The sequence below is a fragment of the Typopeltis vanoorti genome, chromosome 14 (genome assembly GCF_054136105.1).
Source record: "Typopeltis vanoorti isolate ZY-2024b chromosome 14, IOZ_Tvanoo_1.0, whole genome shotgun sequence".
NCBI classification, from domain to species: domain Eukaryota; kingdom Metazoa; phylum Arthropoda; class Arachnida; order Uropygi; family Thelyphonidae; genus Typopeltis; species Typopeltis vanoorti.
Window position 1 is genome coordinate 38,281,523 of NC_143562.1, and position 27,017 is coordinate 38,308,539.

Sequence of the window (27,017 nt, forward strand, 5' to 3'; positions counted from 1 at the left end):
GTACTTGATCGATTCAAATGAACGCCAAACACAGAGTAATAGATCTATCTGACTGAAACTTAATGTGTGAACCTCCAACAGTTGCCAGCAACTAAAAATAACCTCGATACTTACTGGTGGCACCATCTCTTCGATTTTGCACAGACTTATCGAACAGCCCCTATACTCTTGTATCAGGAACTAATGTGTAGATATCACATCAAGATAATAATGAGATTTAAATACAGTTTGGTCGGCTGTGTTCGGTATCCAGTAGTCCACTACCCCAAATTACTGCCACAATAACTACAGTTCATCCTGCTAAACTACACTTGTATTATTCCTTCTTACAAATGGATGGAATCTGATATACCCTGCTAGAGGATGCCAAAATGTAGATTTCCTAATGGGGCAGTGACCACATGAAAATGAGGATTAGATATTAGGAGCTCTAGTTGATTCTCTGCATACTTTAATGGTTATGTGGAGGTCTCCCACTTATCTAGCTTTGACCATTAAGCAACTCCAGTGATAAAACAGTGGGGAAAAAATTGTTCAGCAGAAATGCAATCAAGAGTACATATTATCAATAATAAGGTAGAAAATACATTAGAAACATGAAATACAGAAAGCTTGAGCATGTGATATTCATCCAGAATATTCTAACCAACGATGATATTCTATCCCCCCCCACCACCACCACACAGTGTAACATGTGGGAGTGATATCCTTCGTGGGTAAGCCAAACATTCTCCGAAGATCTGGAACCTCCCCTATCTTTGCAGTAAAGCAGTTCTGTAGGTATCCATCCAGATACTGTATTAGACTCAATTTAATGATAGCTCATTTAGGAGACTCCCTAATCACTCTGCCATCTCTACTGTCAAGTCATGCCTGGGGTGAGGTATGCTCTCTGTTATATGGGTGACATGTCTAAGAGTATATCCTTCCACAGTATGTTACTTTACTCTTTTTCTGCTAACCTCTGAATATACTAACATGACAGTAAACCTAAATATATATATAGTGTCACTACAGTTAAAATAAAAAACAAACTTTCAAAGAATTTACTCCAAACCTTCGAAAAATCTCTTCTCTGTTTTCACTAACATTTTATGGTATAAACACCGACTTAAATTATGTGCTCCATCACTTATATCTAAACCTGATTTCCTGTGTTCAACTGATCCCCAAATTAATGCCACGACAACTACAGTCCATCTTGGCTAAACTACATTTGTATTATTCCTTCTTACAGATGATTGGAATCTGATATTCCTTGTCAGAGAATGCAAAACTTTGTCTCTCCTCTTTTTGATCCTTTGTGGCTTAAGAATCCTTGACTCATTATGTATCATTCATAGTTTGAATGATGATTCATCCATTTCTGAAAATCATTCTGATCCCTGTCCTCTTATCTTTGATTTCCTGCATTCCAACTTCTCTAACATCGAAGTCATCTTCCTTAATGACAAATGTCCACAACTTCAGCTGGCTCTTGTCTTTCCTGTTTTTCACTGACCTAGCTGAAAGAGAAGTTGAGGTATTTGCTGTAAGGCAGAATACCCAGCAATCTTCTCCAAACACACAGTACTCCAGATCTTTTTGTCTTCTTGGCGCACTATTCAAGAGACCACTATTCTCTGTAATTCAGATCATAATCATATACAAATTTCATTCTTTGCTTGAATTCTCTCAACTCAATCTTTCACAACCTTGTCTTTTGGCAGTATGGCAATGCCAGATGGGAACTGAGACTTATTCTTCTTTTCTTGTCAGACTACTGTTTCTGTTCTCCAGATCCTTATTGTGATTTTGTTGCAGAAATTATTGATGCTGGAATGAGGACCTCTATTTTCCATTCTTCAAAATTCCTCATGTAGTATCCAAGTCATAGTTTACCAAGAGGTGTGGTAGGGTAACATGAACTAAAATAAATCAGTACAAGTAGCTTGAGACAAAACTCCAGTTTCATTCACAGCCTACATGGAAGTCTGTAACACATAGAAAAGTCATTAACAGGGCTTTTGACTTTGAAATTATTAAATGTAATAAACTTGCCACTTGCACCAATAGCAGTCATGTTTTCTGGTCCCTTGCAAATGTTGTTGGGTATATTTTCTGCCCATCTGTGCTCTCTCTTTCTTACCCATATGGCAGTATTGCAACATTACCTAAAGATAAAGCTCATCTCCTAGCGTCATTCTCGGTAAATTCCTGATGGGGTATCCCATCATTTGTGTCAAGAGATGTGCCATTGCTAATTATTAGTATTGAGTGATAATCGGTGATCACCAATATTGATTCTCCTAATGATGATCCACAACAGATCTTGCTTACATTACTCACGGATGGACACTTGCCATGGAAAGGTTTGGAGAAACCTTTGTTTTGTACTTGACATTTCCAAGGCATTTGATAGGATTTGGCATCAAGGGGCTTTTCAGGTCATCCTTATGGTCTGCCTTCTCTCCTTTGTTAGATTGCCAATTTTCTCTTGGGTGTTGTTCACTCTTTGTGGAGGATGTTCTTCCTTCAGCTTTTTTGTGCTGATGCTGGTGTTACTCAGGGCCTCTGTTTTGTCACCCCACCCTCTTTTATGCATAACTGACTTGAAAACCCTATCCACAGTTTGCCAATAGCACTCCCCACTCATCCTACTCATACAAAAACTATGGTGCTGAAGCATTTCAAGCTTTGAAATCATCCACAATCAGTGCCTAAACACTGATACTCAATACCATCCTTCAATGGAGGTGATACAATCAGTCACCTCCATTGTTTCCAGAATGCATTTTTTCTTTTTCCTTGAAAAATTGACCTTCTTCCCTTACCTCTTAATAATGGTGAACTTATAGTCAAGACCATATCTCTCTTTATCGACTCTCTTAGTCCTTACCTTTACAGGCATAACTACATTATTTCTATAGTGTCCTCAACTTCCAAAAAACTTTTCATTCTTTTCACTCAAGGCTCATTATTAACCCTCCAACTGGCCATGATGTCTATAGACATCATGGCCAGTTGGAGGGTTAGACATCTGGATACAATTCTGTAACACCTGTTGAATAACATGGATAAGAAGTGCAGTTTGGTCTCACTATTTCATCCACCTCAGCCGGTAGGGAGATTAATGCACTCAACATTATTAATGCTGTTCAGAAGAGGACAGTTCATCCGATTGACAGCCCTGCCATTAGGCTTTCCATGGCTATGTTTTATAGATGGTCAGTTTCCATTTTGTGTCTCTTCTACAGATATTTCCATGCTCTTAAACAGAACTGGCATCCATCTATCATGCCTCCATTTTTCTAAACCTACAGTAGCATTAGTGATAGCTACTGTATGCCTACAGATGCAAGACCCTTTGACACTTCTGTGCATGTCAGAAGGAGAATCCATTCCAATATTAGGCTGATCAGTGCGTTTCGTGGGATGAGTGTTTATTATTAAACGTCAGAAAATCAGCTTTTCTTTGATGGAAATTATAGTTCTTAAAGTGGTAACTATTTTGCTTGTACAACAGTTGGAAATCACATGCTTTATACACATGTGATTTTACATGTTGGTGACCAATTCGTACAGCCTTTACTTCTTTCTCCTCTCTTCATTCTCCAATGGCATGAATTGACTATTCTTGGCACATTGCCAGCCCCGGTTTTATGAACTGTGGATGTAAAATACCATCCTACATCCTTTTGCTGACTCTCACTAAACCTGCTACTCCCATTCATCTGTCATTTTATCAGTTTGGTTCTCTGGAATAGCCTTCCTCATGAAGTATTCCCTCAAGGCTACAACCTTCAGATCTTCAAAAAATCATATGGGGTTACTTTGCACTTGATCCCTGTCCATACATGGCATTTAATTTCTATAGGTTTTGCAGCTCTTGTATGTTAGAGTGATTATATATAAATGCTCATATATGGAGTGGAGGTATATGTTTCGCAGTAGCCAAGTGGTATTCTGAACCTTAGATTCATGTTTGACAGTGGTGTAAAAAATAAGAAATTCTTATTTGCTAAGGAAAGTGTACAGCCATTTTTAACATCTGTATAGTGGACAGCTGCACATATGATGTGCTATCAAAAAGTAACCAGACTAGGCTAATAAAATCTTTATAACTTACCCAATTTAAATTTGGACTCAATCCCCTTCTGAGTTCATTCAGCGATTCCACTGTTTTTGGCATGCTCCAAATGTTTCCTGGAAGTCTTTTTGTTGAAGCACATCAAGCACTGCTTGATCATCTTGGATCTCCTTAATGGCGTTGAACCGCCATCCCTTCAACTTCAATTTCATTTTTGGAAACAAAAAGAAGTCACAAGTAAGGAGGATGTGAGATGACCACCATGCTGTTGGCCACCAAAAAACTCGTGTTTTTAAGCTACTGTGGGAGGGAGCATTGTCGAGGAGGAGCCAGTTGTGGCTTCATCATAGTTCCAGTCTTTTGTGACAAACATCTTCTCTCATCTGCCCTAAAATGTTGCAGTAGAATTTTGCATTGACCATCTGACCAGGTGGAGCAAATTCTCATTGCACAATCCCCTTAATGTTTGAAAAAGATATCATGCTTTTTGTCGCACTCCTGACTTGCCTTTTTTACTCTTGGGGAATGTGGACTCTTTCATTATGATGATTGCTGTTTTGTCTCCGGGTCGTAGCTGTAAACCCAAGTCTCGTCCCCTGTAATAATAACCCTTGAGATGAAGATTGGGTCATCAATATCCTTTTGATGAAGATCTTGACAGACATTCACACATTCCTCCTTTTGGTCAGAAGTCAAGACAGGAGAATGCACTTGGCAGTGACACAATGCATATTCAAATTTTTTGTGACAATCGCTTGAGTTGCTTTGCATGAAATCTCAACTCTGTCAGCAACTTCCTGGATGGTGATGCACGATCTGCACTGATGATCTCTCTGATTTTTTTGACATTTACGTGGGCTGTGCTGGTGGATGATTGCCCTCCAAGGCAGTTTTGTCCTTCTTTCGAGTGCTACTCAAAACACTGAGTTTAGCTCAATGTTTGTTTTTTCAAACATTGAGCTTTTGTTTGATTTTTCAAACAAAATTTTTCATATGCCTTACGAAGTAATCCAAGGATCTCTGTGGCAGATTTCCTCAGTTTTACACAAACTTTTGCATTTTCCCTTTGTTCTAATTTTGCATTCATGGCGAAATAGTGAACTACACAAATACATGATAAGAATAATGCACGTTACACAAATTCTTGTGCACACAGCTCAACATCATGCATCAGGCTGACTCAACAATGGCTATGCCACTGACAACTGGCAGTGTTAGACTAACTCAATCTGTCACCAAGTATCTGGCACAGTTCAGTTTCTTTTTGATAGCACCTCATAGTATTACTGAGGTATTTCATCACAATCAGAGGCAAAACTGAGCTATCATGAATAGTTAATAACAACTTAATGTCATGTAATCAGCTATATTCAGATTGTAGATTATGCATTTTATTTATAATTTTTTATTATTAGTTTTTTATCATATGAAAATGAAAAAGGCTGTAACTAAACTAGATGATTAAATGGCCATTTCGGTTCTCAATCATTGTAACCTAAAATTATTTGCTATACTCTGATATATATATATATATAATTTCATTTTGTATTTCCTTTATTTTAGAACGATTTGATCACCATTGTCCGTGGGTGGGAAATTGTGTTGGAAAGAGAAATTATCGTTACTTTTATATGTTCATAATGTCTCTTGCCTTTCTGTGTGTCTTCATCTTTGCCGGTGTTTCTATCCATCTCGTAATAGGTATGTGCTGAAAACATTTCATTTGTATTTAATTTTATAATTTAGTTAATGTGTAGTATTGTAAATACTGTTAAAATAAGTTATTTATTATATGCCCCCCAGTTCCTCAGGATAGGTTGAGCCCTCCTTGTGAGGGATTAAGTACGTATTTTATGACTGTAAATCCATGTGTGTGTTCACTGATTTATAGTCATAAAATATGGTTTGCCTGTTCTGAAGGACAAAAAACCAGATTTTCGTGAAAAAACTCTCATACCTTCGTATGAGACCAGCTAACTCTCCTTTAGGCAAAAGACCAGATAAAGGTTCTGTTACACCCTGATACCTTCACTATGTGGAATTTTCATTTATCATGGTGTAACATGAAGAGAAAATAAAATAAAACCCCTGTATAAAAGCTAATAGATGAATTATTTAAAAGTAAGAAAAATATTCTTGCATCCAAGTAAAATATATAACAAAAAAGTGTTTGAAGAACTAAATAATAAAAGAAGGAAAATGTTACAGTTGTGATAAAAAAAATTAGCTAATTAAAACAGAAAAGATTAGTCATAAGGAATTATATGTGAGAGGCTAGAGATTAAAATATTAAGCAAATTCTTAGAAAATTTGGAAGGGGGATTAATTTAGAGGCTAGCAAAAATAAAAAACAATAGACTGTCGCTTAGGGTCAGTTCCCGGATTTGAGACATCGTCACGGGCTCGCCGACCAAAGGATGTTTGGCAGAAAAATGCCACCCTAGTTGGTCGGTGAAGTCGAATCAAGTAAGGGGCAGAGAAAAGAAATTAAAGAAGGTGCCGGAAGGGGTCAAGGTATAAAAGGGTTAGAAATCCCCCCCCCCCCCCCGGAGGCTTTTTCCAGGATAGTTTCTTCACGAGCACCTTCGTAGAGGTTTCACGTGGTTTTCCTGAGTGGCGGGATTGGAGTTGATCTCCATCGTCACAACAAGGAAACAAAAGTGAGCGGGATTTCGATTCCGTATTTCCTATGGTAAGAAACGAGGAATGCCATTTAGCCAAAGGAAAGAAGGTATTGTCTAAGTGTTTCATAATCCAGTGACAACTACGGAAAAAGGGAAATCTGTAAAGAAGTCGGGGTCCACATGGCGAGTTTCACAGCCATTGTATAGATGATTCTAAAAGTGTCCGTAATTCAAGTACGAAAAGTAAAGATCGCATAAGCACAGTTTAATGCCAAAGGAATTTAGGAGTGACAGATTATAGGAGAGATCATACCAGGATAGCACAATCGAAAGAAAAAAGGTACTGTAAAAATCTCGTGTTAACTAAAAATCGTCTGTGATTGTAATCATTATTCTATTACCGAACTGTTGAAGAGACTAAGGAAATTTATACTAGGACTTTAGTACATGACTGATTTTAATGAAAGTGTGCTTGTTAATATTAATATTATATAAGTAATTATGTGTCCTGAGATTTATGCATGTGTATTGTAACTTATAGGAAAGTTTTAAATGTCAAAGTTATGTGTTAACACAGTGAAAGGATAATTTAATCTACATAGTTTTAAATCGAGTGAGTTGATCACATATGTCCAGTGCTACAGCATATAGCGTATTCAGACTAATATAGGGTTAACTAATGTGTTAATTAGATCTGGGATTATACATATGATTGTATGAGTTGAATTTGTTATGGCGGCATGATCACAATACCCATATAGGATCATAGCCAAATTACTTGTGATAAGCTAATGTTATTTTGTAAATATTTTCTTAGTATTGAATTGAATTATATTAGAAATTGAATCATACCATACTAATGAGTTTAATAAACCTTTGTTCATTGATAAAACAGTTGTCTGAAATTGCTGCCCAATGCACCACTTGAAAACGTACGAACCTAATCACGTGGGAGGGGAGAATATTTAAATGAGTAACGAGATAAAGTGTCACGACTGCAATATTGTTTCACATTCAGACATATTTTAGTAATTGCTCCTTGTTTTTGTATCTTATATCTCAAACTAAATGTCCCAAAAGGCTCAGTATAATATAAATATTAGGGACACTAAGGGGAGAAATAGCTTAAATATTTGTAATTTGGGATAAATCTCATATATAGATAAAAGTTGAATATAGATAAGCAGAATTTCTCTAGATAGAATAATAATCAAAAAATGGGACACAACAGTTCCTCACATCATGGATGAGAATCGAACCCAGGTCTTTCCGACCAAAGGATTTTGTCTATACCGACTGAGCTACAGAGGCTCAAAATAAGTTATGATGTCCAACATCTAAGCATGTCAGATTTAATATATAGCTTTTCTTATGAAATGTTTACATTGTGTTACTTTGAGAATCAGAACAATCTACATAATCTTGGGTTGTATAGACAAAATTTACTAGAAGCAGAATAAAAAAAAGAATAAGCTTCAGTTATTATTTACCCCCCCCCCCCAATCTGCTGATATTGCACAGTCGATAAATGAATAAAATTCAGTGTAATTAATGAAAAAACAATTCTATCAGTGACAGGCTTTGCTGTACACATTTAAACAAACAGTGATCTTTTTTGAATGCATGTATTTGAACCGAAGTGTTAGTTTTAGCCTTGAAATGGATTGCTTGATATAAGAATTTGAAATAGGTGAGCATCAGAGGCCAGTGAAGAAATACATGTAGTTTTATTTGAGTAGTTAGTGTACTAGTATTTTCTAATGAAATTAAGTAGAAATTATAATGATTCATAACATTACTAGAGGTATAAGTTATAATTGGATGTATTTCTGTTTGAAACCATTTATTATTATTATTATATGGGCACCTCTGTCACGGGAGACCCAATCTATCCACACAATCCATCATACCTCTCTTTGAACCCATTAACAGACAAAGCACTCACAACTGACTCTGGCACCCCATTCCGCTCATTCACAACTCTCCAAGCAAGAAATTTACTCCTCAAACCTAACCACATTTTTATTCAACTTCCAGTGATGATGACTCCCTTGTTCTGGTTCCTCTAGCCAAGTGCTGAAACATTCCCTTCATTTGTCCTATGAAACCCTTTAAGCAACTCAAATGTTTCTATCATATCTCCTCTTTTTCTCTTATCAACCAACTTCTTCAGGGGCTAGCTGAATAGTCCTCATGGTTAGCCGAATTGTTAGTACTTCACAACCATATGCCTGGGAAAGGAGTGTCCTGGGGTCGATTCCCATCACTGATGTGAGGAGCTTAGGATCTTTCTCAGACATAGCCAAATTAACCGGTCTCGGGCATGGACTGCAGGGTTTTTCTTCCCCAGTTTATCTGGGGTTTTTCATCCCACAAGCAGGCAAACCAGACTTGAGAACTCAATGCTTCCACACACACACATGATACACTGGGAGGCATAGGGCCAACCACCTTATCCTTGAGTACAGTTCCTTGAAAGAGGGGAAAAAGGAAAAGAACCAACTGCTGCAATCCACACACCGCCAGTCTATCCTCATAGGGAACAGGCCACTCACCATCTTGGTCACTCGCTTCTGAATCCTCTCCACCACTTCCTCATTCCTGAGGACTTGAAGGGGTTTTATAGGATATCAAGACCTTATAAAGAGGAATAACAACTTATCTCCACATGTTAATGTGTTCTTCAATAGCCAAGTAATCAAATATATATATTGTGTTTCAAATCTCTTATCTATGAATGTATAATTATTGCAAAAAAAAAACAAAAAAAAAAACCCTAGTTCACCTCCTCTTTTGATAATGTTTAGTCCACCAAAAAGACTAGATCTCTTTCTCTGCTCTTCTTGGTCTGACATTTATTGTCAGCTTTTTCTTAGCACAAAGCATGAATTATAGCTTCCTTGGCCTCCAAAATTAGCAATTCTGTTTGAGACATTACTTTTCACCTTACTTCCCCTCCCCCCCCCCTCTTAAAAAAAAAAATTCTTGATGCTGTTCAGAAAATGGCTGTTCAGCTAATCATCAATTCCTCCTTCCCACTACAATTTGCTTTGTTTCTATGGGTGGTTTTACATCCCCCCCCCGTTAATCCAGTGAATATTTCTTTTCTTACTTCCATTCCATCTAACTCTGTTCTCTAAAACAGCCTCTGTAGTTCATTTAGTTGTCTTTTGGTTGAATTTTTTTTTTCTTATGTTGATTTCATACATAAGAGGTCAAATAACTCATAAGCATGTTGGGTACAAACAAGGATTGAGAAAGAAATTTATTGACATTTTGTTAAGAATTGGAAGTTGTAGTTGTCTGGGAATAATTTATAAGGAAGCCTTTGTCAGAAGACCTGGATAGATGGAATGGATGGATGAGGAGAAGCAGGTATGGTGTGTTTGCATCAGCATCCCTTTTTTGCACTGAAAAGGGATGTGGGGTAGTGCTGCTGTTGTTTCAACAGGCCCAGCAGCAAGTGGAGGAATGATGGCTGCAGTTCAGTGGAGCAGTGACCATGGAAGCACCTGTAGAACTCGCACAATTATCAGTGCTGAAGCATTGTATCATGCAATAGTGTGAAGTGAGTCTATGAACTGAATTGCTCTCCTCTGGACAGAATTAATTTTTAGGTGCACCATCATGTAAGCATTATTCTGAGGATAGGTAGATTTGGGATTTGTATAGTTAGTAGCTGGGTCAGTGAAAAATAGCTTCTTGAGTGAAAGAGTATCTAGTTTTTTAGATGCTGCAGATGTGATGTGTTTATGCCACGAGAGGGTAGAGGTAAATTTTAGTCCGAGCAGTGAGATCTGATCCTGGCTAGTGAGTTGTGTATTGCTCAAGGTAAGGACAGGTCTGCTGAGATGTTTTTTATGAGAAAAAAAATGCAAAACTGCATTTTAATGGCATTGAAAGTGACCAGCTTATCCTTGCTTCCATTGAAGGAGATTAGTATTTAAGGCATTGTTGTTAAAGATGATCTTGAAGCATGGAATGTCTGAGCACGGCATGATTTGTCAATTGAGTAGGATGAATGGACAGTGCTATCATCAGCAAAGCTATGAATAAGATTAGTAGTGACTGAGAGTAAGTCATTTATGTATAATAGAGAGAAAATCTGAATTTGAATCTTGTCTGGTATGCAAAGACTTAGCACTTTTTCATCTGAAGGTAACTAGTCTCATAATATATATCTGATATATTAAATGGAAAAAAAATTATAAAAAATTCTAAATCAGTGCTTTTAATAGGAGTATGTTTTAAAATGATGGTACATAAGAATAATTATTAAGAGTAATATATAAACAATTTTGATTTGTATTACAGATTGTTGATGCTTTACATTGAATAAACTACCTCCTTTTCAGTACATGAATGATAAACAGTATTCTTATTTTAGTTAGCCGCCAGTCCAGCTTCATTGATGCTGTACGGGACTCACCAGCAAGGTATCCTTTATGTAAGAACTAATCTAAGGTTGAGAAAACTACTGATACAACATATATCGGTTTTAAGAGTACTCTGTAGAAACCAAAAGTTAGTTCATATATCTGTATTTAAAAAAAAAATCTCAAATTGCATTTGGAACATTTTATTCCATTTTCTGTTTGAATGTTTTCAGTGAGTAACATCTTGGTTTATTAAAATATAAAACAGTAGTTTTTTCCATATATAGTTTCCACAAATAAATGGTATTATTTTAAACAAATATTTATTTAAAAGAAGATATAAAAAAAATGTATATTACAGTCTGGATGTTTTTATTTGAGGTTGAATAAGTTCATTGGGAATTCTATGTAAGGCTAGCATACATTTAACAAGGAGATTCACCTTAATTCTTGTCATATGCAACTTCCTGACTCATTTGTGTATCATACGAGGATGGTCTGAAAAGTTCTCGACCATAGACGGCAACACAATCGGCAAGAGATTTTTTTTTCTAAGTTGGTACATCTGTCATAAGCATCCATGTGAAATTGCAAGTCATTCTATCAATTAGTTTGTTTGATACAGCTGTCTGAAGCAAAAGTGTTGTCTGTATCCTTTGAAATGGATAAAATTGAGTAACATGCGATTATAAAATTCTTTGTAAAAGAAGGTTTAATGCCAAAAGAAATTCATTCGAAGTTAATAAAAGTTTATGGGCACCCTTCTCCTTCGTTTTTGACAATTAAGAAATGGGCTGCCGAGTTTAAACGTGGCTCTACAAGCCTTTAAGATGATCTGCGTGAAGGATGTCCATAAAGTGTAACAACTCCAGAAATCATTGATCAAGTGCACGATATGGTATTGGATGACCAGCCAGTCAAAGTGCACGAAATTGCTGAGACTATAGGCATTTTAAAAGAACGTGTAGGGTATATTTTGCATGAAGAATTGCATATGAAAAAGCTTTGCGCAAGATGGGTGCTTCACTTGCTCACAGCAGATCAAAAATGCACTCGCATGAAAATCTCTGAACAGTGCTTGGAGTGTTTTAATAAGAATAAAACTGATTTTGTGTGCCAATTTATTGCTATGGATGAAACTTGGATTCACCATTACACACCAGAATCCAAACAGCAATCAAAATAGTGTACAGAAGCCAGTTGTTCAGCACCAAAGAAGACAAAAGTAAGTTCCATCACCAGGAAAGGTTATGGCATCGGTGTTTTGGGATGTTAAAGGCATTTTGTTTATTAATTATCTTGAAAAGGGTAAAACAATAACTGGGGAATATTATTCTGATCTTTTAACCAGACTAGACGAAAAAATTCATGAGAAAAGATCTGGGTTTGCAGAAGAAAAAAATCATCTTTCATCAGGACAATGCACTTGCCCACAAAAGTGTTTTGGCAATGGGAAAACTAGGGATCTGCACTATGAATTGTTGAAACATCCACCCTATTCCCCAGATTTGACCCCCTCTAACTTCTGTCTCTTCCCAGTGTACAAAAAAACTAAAACTCTTCTTTGCTGGTCAGTGTTTTTCTTTGAATCAAGAGGTGATTGCAGCTGTAGAGGGGTATTTTGCAGATCTTACTGATGGGATAATGGTGCTAGAGCATCACTGTAATAAATTTAGTCTTAAGGGAGATTATGTTGAAAAATAAAAATAATTTTGAAATTATAAATTCGTTTTTTTTTTTTTTTTCATTGTTAGGCCGAGAACTTTTCAGACAACCCTCATACAACACTTATCTTTTCATTGAATCATTGCCACATACTGATCAGAATGAACATTTATAATATTTCTTCATTTCATATGGTGTTAACATTAAGAAAAGTTCACTTTAATTAATTACTTCTAAAATTTGAATACAACTGTCACTTTTTGATTTCTCTCTGAGTATTGGCATATAGCATAATTTCAATATGATGAATCCTATGAACATATTTGTTTGCTGTACTTTTTATCTTAATAATTTCATTTATACTTAATAGGCAAGACTTAGTGACCAGAATATAAAACTTGCATCTCAAAACATCTTGCATGTGATATACAAAAAAGAAACACATGTTTCAATAACTATATAAACTGCTTTTTTTTTTTTTTTTTTTTTTTTTTTTTTTTTATTTTTTTTATGGGATATCTGAATTTTCATGTAGATATTCTTTACATAAATTTCACAACTTCTTCCATTTTATGATTGGATTTGAACTACTGTCCACTCAGCCATCTATCTAATCGATTGTCTCTGAAAAACTCAATAAGCAGTTTGTTTATTCATAAAAATTATGAATACAAAAACTATTTATGACATTAGAGAACTTAAGGGTGAAATGCATTAATTTTTATCAAAATAAGAAAAAAATTAATATTTAAAAGTACAGTCATACCCCGACTTACGCGAATCCGGAGTTACACGGTTTCTTATATGTACGTATTCCCGTCCCGCTTCATGCCTCATCACTAGTTGTATCTTTCAGGTGCCGGCTGCATTCGCCAGTGTCATACATGCTGTGAACAAGCATTGACGTGTTTTGCACGGTCTCCATTCATACATGATTTTTATAGTCTACAAACCTTACGATTGTTTAATGTTATGTTCTTGATAAAAATTTTAACACATAAAAAATAATAATGTCATCCAAAAGAAGCAAGTACGATTCTTCTACTGCTAGCAAGAAAAGAAAAACATTGACTCTGGAAACAAAACTCAACATTATTAAGGATTTTGAAGGTGGAATGAAAATTTGTGAGCTAGCAAAAAAGTTCGATCTACAGGAATCCACAGTAAGAACAATCATAAAAGAAAGGTTTACAGATTTTGGAGAACATAGATTCTAACGAGGAACAAATTGTAGCCACAAGGCAAGGAATAAAAAATCATTAGCTTGCTATGAAGAAATTTTGCGTGACAAGAAAAAGACATTATGCCATCAGACAAATCTATTAGATTTTATGAAACCATCGACATTGAAATAACTTTCTTTTTTTTTATGTACAAAAAACTACAATTATGATTATATTTCTTAAAAAATATGGGTGTTTTTGTAAACCTTTGGTCCCAATTGTGTTTGTATATATAAATTACATGCAAATTATACCCCAAGTTACGCAAATTCGACTTACACGCTTTTTGTTGGTCCCACCTACCACGTAACTTCGGGGTTTTACTGTATTTACATATTTAATGCCTTGTATAATGTAAGTTCTGTTATTGTGTTTACAAGTAATGGTAGCTTTTAAAAATCTTTTTATATGTTTAACAGAGTTATACATAATATAATGTTTTAAAGAACAGCTTCATACATGTAAGAGAAAACTAAATAGAATTTATTGCTCCTATGCATTTTCATTCATGAGAAGGCAGAAGAATTGGTAACCACATTTGAATTATGAATACAAGAACAAGCTGTGCAACTTGATAAAAATTAATATTTTTCACATTTTAAGCTCCTAATAGTGATATCATACTATTTATGACATTACAGAACTTAATGGTGAAATGCATTAATTTTTATCAAAATAAGATAAAAATTAATATTTAAAAGTATTTACATAATTAATGCCTTGTATAATGTAAGTTCTACAGGAACTGCATGCTATTATCAAAATACTCATTCCTGAACGGGCTAACTTAATATTTAGTACGTTTGTCATTAGATTTGTATGGTATACCTGAAGAGTCTTTACTTTCCATTTGTGAGCACAAGTGAGTAACTGGCTAGCTACCAGTGGTGGCCCGTACATAAGCACTGCGACACTGCAGCACCCCCAAGAAAAAAAATGAAAAAATTAAATTTTGTTTGTGTTTATAAATAATAACAATGCTTACAACATTATATAAATGCAGTACATGTTAAGGGTTACAGCTTATGTTTTGACATTGATTGAATAGTTAATAATTGGAATTGTTCGATTAACGCTTTAGATTATGAAACAAATGCACTACGATCTAACGCCGCTATTCTTTTGCTCTTGTCATTGTACATTACGTCATTCTCAACTGTAACTGCTCAAGCGGCAATGTATTTTTAGTATGCCTATGTGCCTTATTTCTGTGAGATATGAAACATTTATTATTGGTGCGTGTGCGTGGTGAACTATTTTTTGTAAATCTTATCTTATTTTGTTAAAATAACATATAATTATTTATTTATTATAGATACAAGGCTGAATTATGATGAGTGTCACTGTTGAAAATATGAAAAGAATATTTTTTCAATTATCGTTACACGAAAAAAATGCACTGCGATCTAACGCCGATATTCGTTTGCTGTCGTTGCACGTTACTTCATTAGATACACTGCCGCATGGGCAGTGTATCTTATGCCTGCGCTCGTTATTTCTGTGAGATATGAAACGTTTATTATTGGCACGTGTTTGTGGTGAACTATTTTTTTGTAAGTCTTATTTTATTTTGTTAAAATAACATATATTTATTTATTATAGATAAAAGGCTGAATTATGACGAGTGTCACTGTTGAAAATATGAAAAGAATATTTTTTCAATTATCGTTACACGAAATAAATGCACTGCGATCTAATGCCGATATTCGTTTGCACTTGTCATTGCTATTGATACAAAACTTTCATTATTGGTGTGTTTGTTCCTGGTGAGGATGAAATATTTTTAATAAAGCAATTTTTAATATGCAAATTTATTTATTAATAAATTCGTTACTGATTAGGGGGAAAAAGTTTATTTTTTTTTTATATGCAGCACCCCCATTTAAAATTTTCACCGGCTGCCACTGCTAGCTACACTATTGAACTACAACCTAGCTTATTTCATATGTTGTAGGCACCACTATCTACCTGTTCCCTCGTTTGTTGACAAACTACAATGTGCGAAAAAACAAGGGAATTTAAGTATATCAAAAACTTGAAACATTATAGTGCAATTTAGGTGAAAAATAATCCATGGTTCTAGAGCTGTTGCAACATGAGAATCATTACTCATTATGCTTACATGTTTTCCATAAGATGATGATTAAAAAAAATCTTGCATGCAAAAAGCACAAAAAATTATACTAGGAAAGAATTCCTAAAAGAAATACTGTCATTTAGGACAGGACTGACCTTAGGTAATCAGAGGACCACATGAAAAAAAAAGATTTATCAGAGGGCCGCATCCAGAATAATAAATACAGTACACATATATTAAATTACTTGGAGAGTCTTACCATTAGTTAGGTTTAGCAAGCACTTCAAGAATTTCATAAGAAAGAAAAGTCATGGTGCTTAAAAGTTTTTATTGAAACAGTAAACAAGAAACAATAATTGTTTATTTCATTTTAACGAGAGCTCTGCGGTAGTATAGCTTTGTTTACAAAAGTACCTACATCAATTTTGATGCTTGTAGTTGCCAATCGCAGTAAATTTGCGAGAGAATTATCTGTCAATGAATATCTGTATTTTGATTTAATGAATTTCATTATTGAAAAAGTGCTTTGCAAAGAATGTGCTCCCAAGCATTGAGCGCATCTTGAGTCTAAAGTTCCACAATTTCGGGTACCTCTCTATTGGTAGTCATTTAAAAAAATCTCCTTTTTAACTTCTGTTAGTATAAAATGGGTCTAATTCAAGTCGCACAATTCCAGCTGAAGGTTAGATCTTACATTTTCAATGCTGACAGTCCAGGGTTGAGTAAATATTGAAATATCTTCTTTAATTTCCTTAAAATTACTAAATCGATTCTCAAAATCCTCAATCATCATTTCACTATACTTTACACCAGCTGAAAATGATATTACCTCAAAATGTTCTTTGCAATTCGGAAAAAAGTAAAAATATTATTAGGCAGTGTTGATTTACAAAGCTTCAATTTACTTTTAAAGCCATTCATATGACTATATAAGTTGGCAATATTCTGTTGTTTGCCCTGCAGTTTTAAGTTCAACTCATTCAAATGGTTGGTTATATCTGTTATAAATGCAAGATCTGATAATAATATGGGATCTTGAATTTGATTTTCAAGTTCTGTTGTGTCAGACTTTACATTGTTTTTAAGAAATATGGGTAGCAAAAAATCATTCCAAATATTTTCTGGCACTCAATCTGCAAATATCAGAATAAAGGAACAAATTGCCATATGCAGCATCCATTTCACTCAAGAAATTGCAAAACTTACGATGAGTCAGAGATCTATTGCTTCCTTGTTTAATATTAGTTATTTTTACAGCTACTTTCATGGCATTGACTTGACATAGAAATTTCCAAAAAATGCTTCTTGGTGAATTATGAAATTCATGTAGGGAGTTAAAATTATTTTGTTTCAATAGCCCACAAAACCACTTCCAGTCCCCGTCATAGCTTTGGCCCCATCTGTTATGGAGGATTCGATAAGATATATATCCAAAGATATAAGACTGAGGATTTCTTCATTAATGGTAAAGTCCTCTTGAATAGTTTGAACAAAAATTAGAAGTTGACTTCTGTTTGATCAGTGCTTTCATCCACATGCAGTGAAAAGTACTCACATTTTACTATTAAATCACACAGCTTTTATGATACATAGTGATCCACGTGTTGTACATGTCTTGCGACGGTCTGTTGAGATGATAATGCCATGGTTTCGAACTTCTCAGCTCATTAAATTGTTTTACCATTTCAATTGCACATTTCTTCACAAACACAGCATCACTAAAAACCTTTTTTTGCTTTTGCTGACTTCAGTGCTATGTTTTGCAAAATAACTCATTTGGCATCAATTGCTTCTTATATTCTGTGGTAATGGTGCTTCTTAGTTCTCCAATATACATATCAAATGTTTTACTGTGTAATGTAGTGTTGTTTCACATTATACTCTTTAGGCACTGACAAAGCTTGCATGCAAACAAGACGTTGAATTTTATTCGTTGTTTGTAATCAAATAGTCTGATTCCCATCGGTTTGACTCTCTTTTCATCTTTAATTTTTCTTTTCTTGTTAGGCATGGTTGTTTTGACAATAAGTTGTAATAAAATTTATTAAGTAGAAGTAGATTACTAAAGATAACATAGAAATAAATCACAATGTGTTTCTAGTAATTTGGTGAGCAGCAGCGACACACCCCCTCGATAGCTGAACAACACTAATCACACGTTTCCCGTTCCCTGAGTGCTCAGAGCATGCACGTTGGAACAAAACAATGTAAGAACACTTCTTTGACACATCTAATATTTGAAAAATACGTGGGTATATAGTGATGTAAAAACACCAAATAAAATTACTATCATCGAGATTCGTTATTCATTGAGATTATTGATTAGTGATAGAATTAAAATATCTAATATGTATTCGAATCAAATTATTTTATTTTATCGTGAAAATCAAAACCCACAGGTGGGTTTTGATTTAGAATATTGAGCCCTGATTTAGAATATTGAGGATTATTTCTGTTTTATATATTTTTGTTTACCATAAAAAGAACCGTAATCCAAACACAAGTTTTAACACTGCCTGTTTCTCTTGAAATGAATAGTTACTTTCTAATTGACTTCATTTATCTATTATGAATGGATCATTTTGTTCATTTTTGTTGAAATTGCTACCTTTCATCATTTCCTATATATGTCAAATATAATATTTTAATTCTCTACATGTCTTCTGTTTAAGTGTAGAAGGCATACTACTGAAAATTTTGTAATATTATTAACTATCCATTCAGTATAAGTTCTTAACTTTTCAACAGTGTTGTAGAGGGTGTGATATGTTTTTTCTCTGTTTGGTCAATACTGGGACTGGCAGGCTTCCATACATACCTTACAACTTCCAATCAGACTACTAATGAAGATGTAAGTAAATTAAACCTTTCTTTCCCTTTAAATGTTTGCTTTTATTTCAGTTCAATTTTTTCCAAATGAGTAGATTTTATTTTATTACTTTTATGTATACTAAATTTGGATAACAGATTGTTGCAATTAATCTTGAATTATGTGCATTCCTCAGATAACACTAAAGTGAAATTTATGTTAAGAGATTTAGAGAGATTTAAAATGAATAAATAAACATTTCTAAATGTATAACTTGTTGATTAATCTAGTATTGTACAGATGTTTTATTAAATAGTTTTGTTCTTATTTAACTCAGTTTCTAATTTATGTGACATGTTGCATCTGGAGTGTGAATTTGCATTCTTGCATCTTTTTTTTTTTTTTTTTTACTAATCTTTGTAAATTTTTGGTTTACAAAGATTAACAAGGAGTTAATAAATTATGCTACATATATATATGGTGTCAATGGGGCATTATATCAAGCAATACTTAGTCTTTATTTGAGTTGTAAGTCAGCAGTTAGAATTGAAGGAAGTACAGAAAGATGGTTTAATGTTAAATCTGGTGTGAGACAAGGATGTACATTATCTATATGGATCACATTATGAAGGAAAGTGGTATTAAACCTGATATCAAAATTGGAGATGTTAATGTCAGCTCTTTATTTTATGCGGACGATATTCTACTTTTAAATAAATCTGCTACAAGTCTGCAAGATTCCCTGACCGAATTGAATAACTGTTGTAATAGATATGGTACGAAGGTCAGCAATAAAAAGACAAAGACAATAAAAATAGGCAGAATCATTGAAAATGTCAACTGTGTTGTGAATGGAGAACCTGTGGAACAAGTAAAACATTTCCGCTACTTAGGCACAATTTTTACTGAAGATGGTAAATTAAATATAGAAATAGACAACAGAATCAGCAAAGCTGGTATGGTGGGAAGTCAGTTGAATAAATTCATATGGAATAAGAGAGAAATTAGTTGGAACACTAAATTAGCTGTATACAAGACAGTGTTCAAACCAGTTTTAACTTATGGATCTGAGAGCTGGGTCAGAAGTAAAACACTTGACCAAAGACTAGAGACCGCAGATATGAGAGTCCTGAGAAAGATTAGAGGCGTGAACAGATGGCATCAATGGCAATATCATATTAAAAATGAAGATATTAGGAAAGAACTTGACATTGTCAGCATCCAGGAATGCATTAGCAGAGCTAATCTAAGGTGGTATGGTTACTTAAGTAGAATGGGAGAGGAAAGATTAGCAAAACAAGTGTTCTCTGCCAGGTTGGCAGGAAAACGACCCAGAGGAAGACCAAGATATAGGTGGATTGATACGGTACAAAGTGCCTTAGACGATAGAAATATAAGATCTGATGATGTTGGAGTCTTGACAAGTAACAGACTGATTTGGAGGAAAATTGTAGATAGGAAGTTAGTAATGATGTAAATTTTTTTTATGTAGTACTATCGTAGCCTGTACACCCCTTGAGGGTACATGGCAGGAATTTGATGATGATAATAAATTACATAATATGTATGCTTTGTCACTCATGTTGGCACAATTCTCAGAAGATAAGTAAAAATTCAGGTAAGAATTATGTGGTTTATCTACTCTGTTCTAGTAGACTTGTAAACAAATCTTCTGGTGCTAATTTATTTATTTAATTATGCTCCAGAATTAATTCTTGCTCTGTGTTAACTTTACATTTCTTGGCAGTGCATCATTAAGGTCTTATTGTCTTTACTTCAGTTCTCTCAAAAATTTTGAATGTCATCAACAGCCAAGTTCTTCACCGGCTATTTTTTGTGACTAGCAATTTGGATTCCACTACTCCCACTTCACTAATATCCTAGTCAGCATTGCCCATATTTGGACAAATGCCATGGAAGGGTTTAGTGAAACTTATGGTCACTCTGACCATAAGTTTCCAGGGTACTTAGTCAGATCTTTCTTAAAGGCCTTTTTACTTTACTAGATGATCATCTTATGATCTGCCTTTTGCATTTGGATTCCTAGCTTCTTTACTGATAGTTACTGCATGTCATGACAGTTCTCTTCACATCAGTGCTTTAATTAAGTACCAGGGTTCTCTATTTTCACCCATGCTCCTTCATTTTATTCATTAATGACCTTTTCTTACTAATAATCCAATCCATGGTTTTGCTGATGAAAGTATGCTCCATTCCTTTTCCTTATTTGACGAACCTTGTGCACAGATCAAAGATTGGGGGTCCAGTATAACCAATGTTTAAATTCTGATTTTCTTGCTGTTTTTCTCTGGTGGGGTGAGGACAGTGTAAAAATAATCATAATTTAAAATTCTGAATATGTTTATTATTTTTAGTTTCATAACACGCATTGTCGGCACTTGCGATGTGCCTATTATTGAAATTGTTTTGTCAAAAATGATATGTAAAGAAGTTAAAAAAAAATTGATGTACTTACTGGATTTGATATTTGTATTATTTACAGGAATTTTATTGTAGTTTAAAATGATCAAAAGTTGTGTTTTATGAAGACATTCTCTTGTCGCTAACAGAGACAACGTGTGCCATTATACCTAGTTTCTCGCTTGCCACTTTCATGGAGTACACATGTTTGCCGAGAAGTTGGATCTGTGATTGACAGCTGACAAGTTCGGTATCGAAGCAACGGCTGTAAACAAGAAGAGTGTTCGGAGAGAAAATTAGAACACAGGCTGGCAGATATTTAGATTCGGAAGAAATAGAGTTTTTTCTTATGTGACAGTCAGAGAAAAATTAATAGTATATTCCGAAAAAGGAATCGTGGAACCATGAAGTTTAAAGTGGAATAAATATTGATAAATAAAAGGAAAATATTGCTATAGGCATTTTAAAAGGAATATTGGAGGAAACGCTAATTGGAAGATTTATAGTAGGTTCCGAAAAGGGAAATGTAGAACTGTAAATTCTTTTAAAGTGGAAGAGTTAAGACTGTCGATAAACATTAGTGAATAAAAGATGTTGCTATTTATGTTCTAAAGGAATGTTCGAGAAACTCTGATTAGGAAGTTTAATCTGTATTAAGGATGCCGAATCTAACTGTTATTTCTACTAAAATGAAGACAGAATTAAGTCAGGAAAAATTAATGTGTGCTACATAAGTAATGAGAAAGGATCCTATGAAAATGAAGAATAAAGTCATATATCTTCAGAAAAGGGCCTTCACAGAGAAAGAAACTGGCTATGAACATTTTGTCATTGTGCAAACAAAGTGTTTAGTCTAGTCTTAAGTGTAAGTTTATTTTTAAAAGGCCTTGGATCCAATTAATTCTATAGTTATAGTTTTGTAAAATTGTTTGAAGTGTATATACAGTAGGCTCTCGACTATCCGGAGCCCGGATTTTATCATGGAGAATTATAATAATACAGTAATTCTCCGTGATAAAATGAGGAATACGTACTGTAATTTACATTGCCAAGGCGTTGCAAGCAGGTGTCTGCTACAATCCACCTACGTGCCGTATGCATAACACAAGTTGAGACATGCAAAGTGCAGATTTCCCCACTTCGTCAGTTGTGTATCGGATGTCCACAAATGCGGAATATGTTTGCCACTGTTCCTGGTTACGTTAGTAAATTGTTATTTGGTGTGCTTCATTGTTTTTTTTTATTAATGATTACAAAATGGGCGATAAACGAAAAAAGGTTGTAGTGACTATGAAGGAGAAACTATGCGCTATAAAGCAACTAGACTCTGGGGTAACGGCAAAAACTATTGCTTCGGAGGTAGGAGTCGGGGAAAAGTACAGTTGGAGACTGGAAGAAAAATCCAGCAGAAATTGAAAAGTGGTGTGCTGCCCAAGCTAGTGGAAGTGGAATGAAAGTAAGAAAAACGATGCTGAAAGGTAAGCATAAAGAAGTTGAGGAAGCTTTATTTTTGTGGCATGAACACTTAAGAGGAAAAGACTTGCCTGTTACTTGGCCAATATTGCACAAAAAGCATTGCAATTTAAGCGACAAATACATGTAGAAGGAGAAGTTCCAGAATTTAATGCCAGTGATGGATGGTTAGATTGGTGGAAAAAACGATTCAGTATTTGCCAGATTACCATAAGTGGGGAGGCTGTATCGTTGTTCAAAGACTATCTTTTTAAGCTTATTGAAAAGGAGGGAATTTCTGGGAAGCAGTTGTACAACTGCGATGAGACTGGTTTAAATTATAAGATGCTCCCTACAAAACGCTTGAATCAAAAAAAGAAGCCGCTGCACCAGGATACAAGAAAAGCAAGGAATGAGTCACCATCTTGGCTTGCAGTAATGCAACCGGCAACCACAAGCTTAGGCTTATGTTAATAGGGAAATCAAAGAAACCTAGAGCTTTTAAAAAACTGAAAAATCAGGAATCACTAACCTTATATTACACACATCAAAAGAAAGCATGGGTGAATTCAGAAATCTTTAAAACCTAGTTCCAAAATGAATTCGTACCGACTGTAGAAAAACATCTGAAAGACAACAATTTGCTGAGAAAAGCTGTGGAGAATCAAAGCTTTATTTTTACCACCCAATGTGACTGCTGTTTGTCAGCTGATGGACCAGGGCATCCTTGAAATGCTAAAGAAAAAGTAACGTCAGTGTCTTCTCAGTTCGTTAATATCAGCGATTGATAATAATGAAAACTCTTTTGGACCATGAAGGTGGACATTTCAACTTTGAACCCGTGTGTAAAAAAACCGAAGTGGAAGATGAAAACGATAAACTTGTTTCGTTGCTCAAAAATGTACCAAGCTGTGACGATGTCAAAGCAGAGGACATTACAGAATGGATGTCAAATGACGAAGTTGATGAAATAACTGACAACGATATTGTGGAAATGGTGACGTGTAAGAAGAAGAGGAGGAAGCATCCTTAGATGACAGGAAAAATCTCATCCCACATTCGGAAGGGTTCAAGGCGATTGAGGCAGCGCTGCAGTACATTAGTGAGCAGGAGGAAGCGACGCCAACTGATATCATCTGCTTGCATAAGTGGAAGGACATTGCGTCATGGAAGAGGGCTAAAAGGGTGAAGCAGTCATCTATCAAGGACTTTTTCAAAAACTAAAAACTAAGTTTTGACTCTTTCATCTTAGGTCTACCTTTTCACATTTGCGTGAAAAGGTAGGCCTAGAACTCCGGCCTATCCGGCTTTTGTGTTATCCGGCCTGCCCTTCCACCACATTAGGCCGGATAGTCGAGAGTCTAATGTATATTGTTTTTGTTATATTAAATGTGTTTATTTTGGTCTTGAGTCAGTGATTATTTGGATTCTGAAAGAAATAGCAAAAAAGGAGGTCATTGCACCAATCGAAGTGAACCCTTGTGCATATAATATATAGGTACACTCGGAAATAAATTAAAAATAATTGTTGAACAAAGATCATTTCTATATACAGGATTAAATTAATAAAAATCCTATATTTAAATAATGGTGCAGCCAGTAGGATTAATATTATGATAATATCATCTATATATAAAAAAGCTTAAATATAACAACAGCCTGACAAACTTTAATGCTATTGAAACACAGTTCTATTTTATTTCTTGTAAGAGCAAGATCTCACTTCACTTTTTAATACCCAGATCTCCAGTCAGGAGTAGATTTCTCTTGGGTCGAAGCTGACTTACATGTCAGCCTTTTCTTTCACACAAACACATCATGTCCATAGGTGTCTTCAGCCTCCAAAAAATTGAGTTTTTTCAAGACACTTACTTTATATTACTGTTAACATTGTATTGTATTGTATAAATTCCCAATCAACTCAATCTTGGAATGCTGTTCCCACATTTAGGGTAGTGCACCAAAAATGTTACATACATGCCTGATGCCATCCGAGCATGTTTGGGACTTGATGCTATCCAGATGAGGGCACTCCAGTTAATTGATGATACAGAGAAGTGGTTGGAGTGAATCTGATTCACTCCATTCATTTTTTTCTAGATGCAATGTTTCTGCCATACTTTTTTTTTTTCATAAGTTTTCAGTCCGTGCAGTTAGCCTAGTAGCTTTGCACTTCGCAACCGTATGCCTGGGGAAGGAGTGTCCTGGGTTCGATTCCCGTCGCTGACATGAGGAGCTTAAGGATCTTCCTCAGCCATAGCCAAGTTAGCCGGTCTTGGGTGTGAACAGCAGGGTTTTCCCCCCCAAGTTTATCTGGGGTTTTTCATCTCGCAAGCAGGCAAACCAGCCCAGTGAACACACACGTATTTACAGCCATAAATACTTAACCTCCCTTGAGGGGGCTCAACTCACCCCAATAGGGATGGCAGAGAAAAGGGAGGAAACTCCATATGAATAAATAAATTCCATCTGTTCATTAAATATCAGCAAATTCCTACTCTGACCTTAACCTCTTATCCACATGCACACATGCATGTGTGGGCGGGGCATGGGCGATTTACAAAACTTAATCACCCATGCACACAGGCGATTAAGTTTTGTAATATCTCGTACATTTGTGACAGATATTTAAAGTAAAGAAAAGCATATACTTCAGTTTTGTAGGGTTCTCTGTAATATGTAGACCGGAAGCCCGCAAAGTAATTTCATTCAGCCCGTGACGCCTCAAGGAAAGATACAAAAAATAGGGTGGTTACTTTTTATAATAAAACAGAAATATTGATTTAAACATTCATTTATTCGTTTTCATACAAATTTGTAGTTACAATTTGGATGCAATGACTAATGCATCCATATTGTAGTTACAATAATTGCAATAATAAAAATTTATATTTTGGGTGCTTAAGGGTCAAAGATGTATAACTGAGAGGAGACCTCCACATAGCCTTTAAAGGAATGCGGAGAACCGACCAGGGCTTCTGACCTAATGTCCAATCCCCACCTTCTCGTGGTGCACCCTGTTGGGTATCTACCTGAATACTGAATGAACAAGGATGAGCTGGCAATTTGGCAAACGAATGTTGCTTCCTAAGACATTGTTACACCCTGATAAACAAGAATGTAAAAATTTCAGTTATCATGGTGTAACAAGAAAATAAAAATATAAAATCCTATGTAAGTAGCTAATACAAAATATTTAAAAACAGAAAAAATGTTGCATCCAAGTAAAGTAATTATAGCAGAAATTGTTTAACTAAATAATAAAAAAAAGGGAATCTTATTACAAAAAAGATATTAAAAAAAATTGGTTAAGTAAGACAAAGAAGATTAGAGATAAGAATTTGTATGTGAGAGGCTAGTTTAACACTTGAAAAAATGGAGATTAAAATATTCAAGTAAATTCTAAAAAAGGGGATTAATTTAGTATAGAGGCTCGCTTAAAACAAATGATGACCGCTCGAGGTCAATTCCCGAAGTGAGACATCATCGCGTGCAAGCGAACCGTAGCATGTTTTGGGCAGAAAAACACTACTTTAATTGGTGAGCGAGATCGACTCCAGTGGTGGTGGGGGGGGGGAGAAAAGAAATTGAAGGTGCCGATAGGGGCAGTAAAAGGGTTAGGAACACCCCCCACCACCACATGGCTTTTTCCTCAGAGTCTCTTCATGAAATCTTCGTATAGGTAACATGCGGTTTTCCTGAGTGACGGCGTAGGAGTTATCTCCATCCGACACAACAAGGAAACAAAGTGTGCGGGAATTCGATTCCGTATTCCTATTGCAAGAGACGAGGAACACTGCATAGTTACAAGAAGAAAAAAATTGTCTGTGTATCTCATCATCCAGTACTTGTATCGAGGGAAAGAAAATCCATACAGAAATCCGTGACCACGTGATGAGTTCCATAGTGATAGAATAAAAGATCCTGTGTGTGTCCTTTATTCAAGCATGAAAGGTATAGATCATGAAAACCAGGGTTCGTCCTAGAAAGGTACTGTAAAATCTTGTATCAATTGAAATCGCATATAATTGCAATCATTGTTAATTACTGGACAGTCGAAGATATAGTTGGACTTTAGTACAAATCAGAGCAGAATGAGAGTAAACTAGTTTATATTATTTGATAAGCATTCATGTGCTAGAGATTTATGTATGCACATGGTATTTCATATGAGAGTGTCTTAAAGGTCACATGTATGTATGGGCATACCGCAAGGATAGTTTAACCTATGTTGTTTTGTTTTGTAAGTTAGATAAGGTAAACTGAATTTAAACATTAGTGTCCATGGTATTATAACAGTA

General features: G+C 35.2%; 1 protein-coding gene across 2 annotated transcripts in view; it reads left to right on the top strand.

Moving 5' to 3' along the window:
- Positions 1-27,017, top strand: part of app (Palmitoyltransferase app) — a 119,352-nt gene that overhangs the window by 58,633 nt on the left and 33,702 nt on the right. For both annotated transcript variants that reach the window (XM_090403614.1, XM_090403613.1), the window contains exons 5-7: positions 5,633-5,770; positions 11,081-11,129; positions 18,783-18,885. In XM_090403614.1, the coding sequence (XP_090259740.1) occupies positions 5,633-5,770; positions 11,081-11,129; positions 18,783-18,885 (290 nt within the window). The remainder of the gene's footprint in view (positions 1-5,632; positions 5,771-11,080; positions 11,130-18,782; positions 18,886-27,017) is intronic.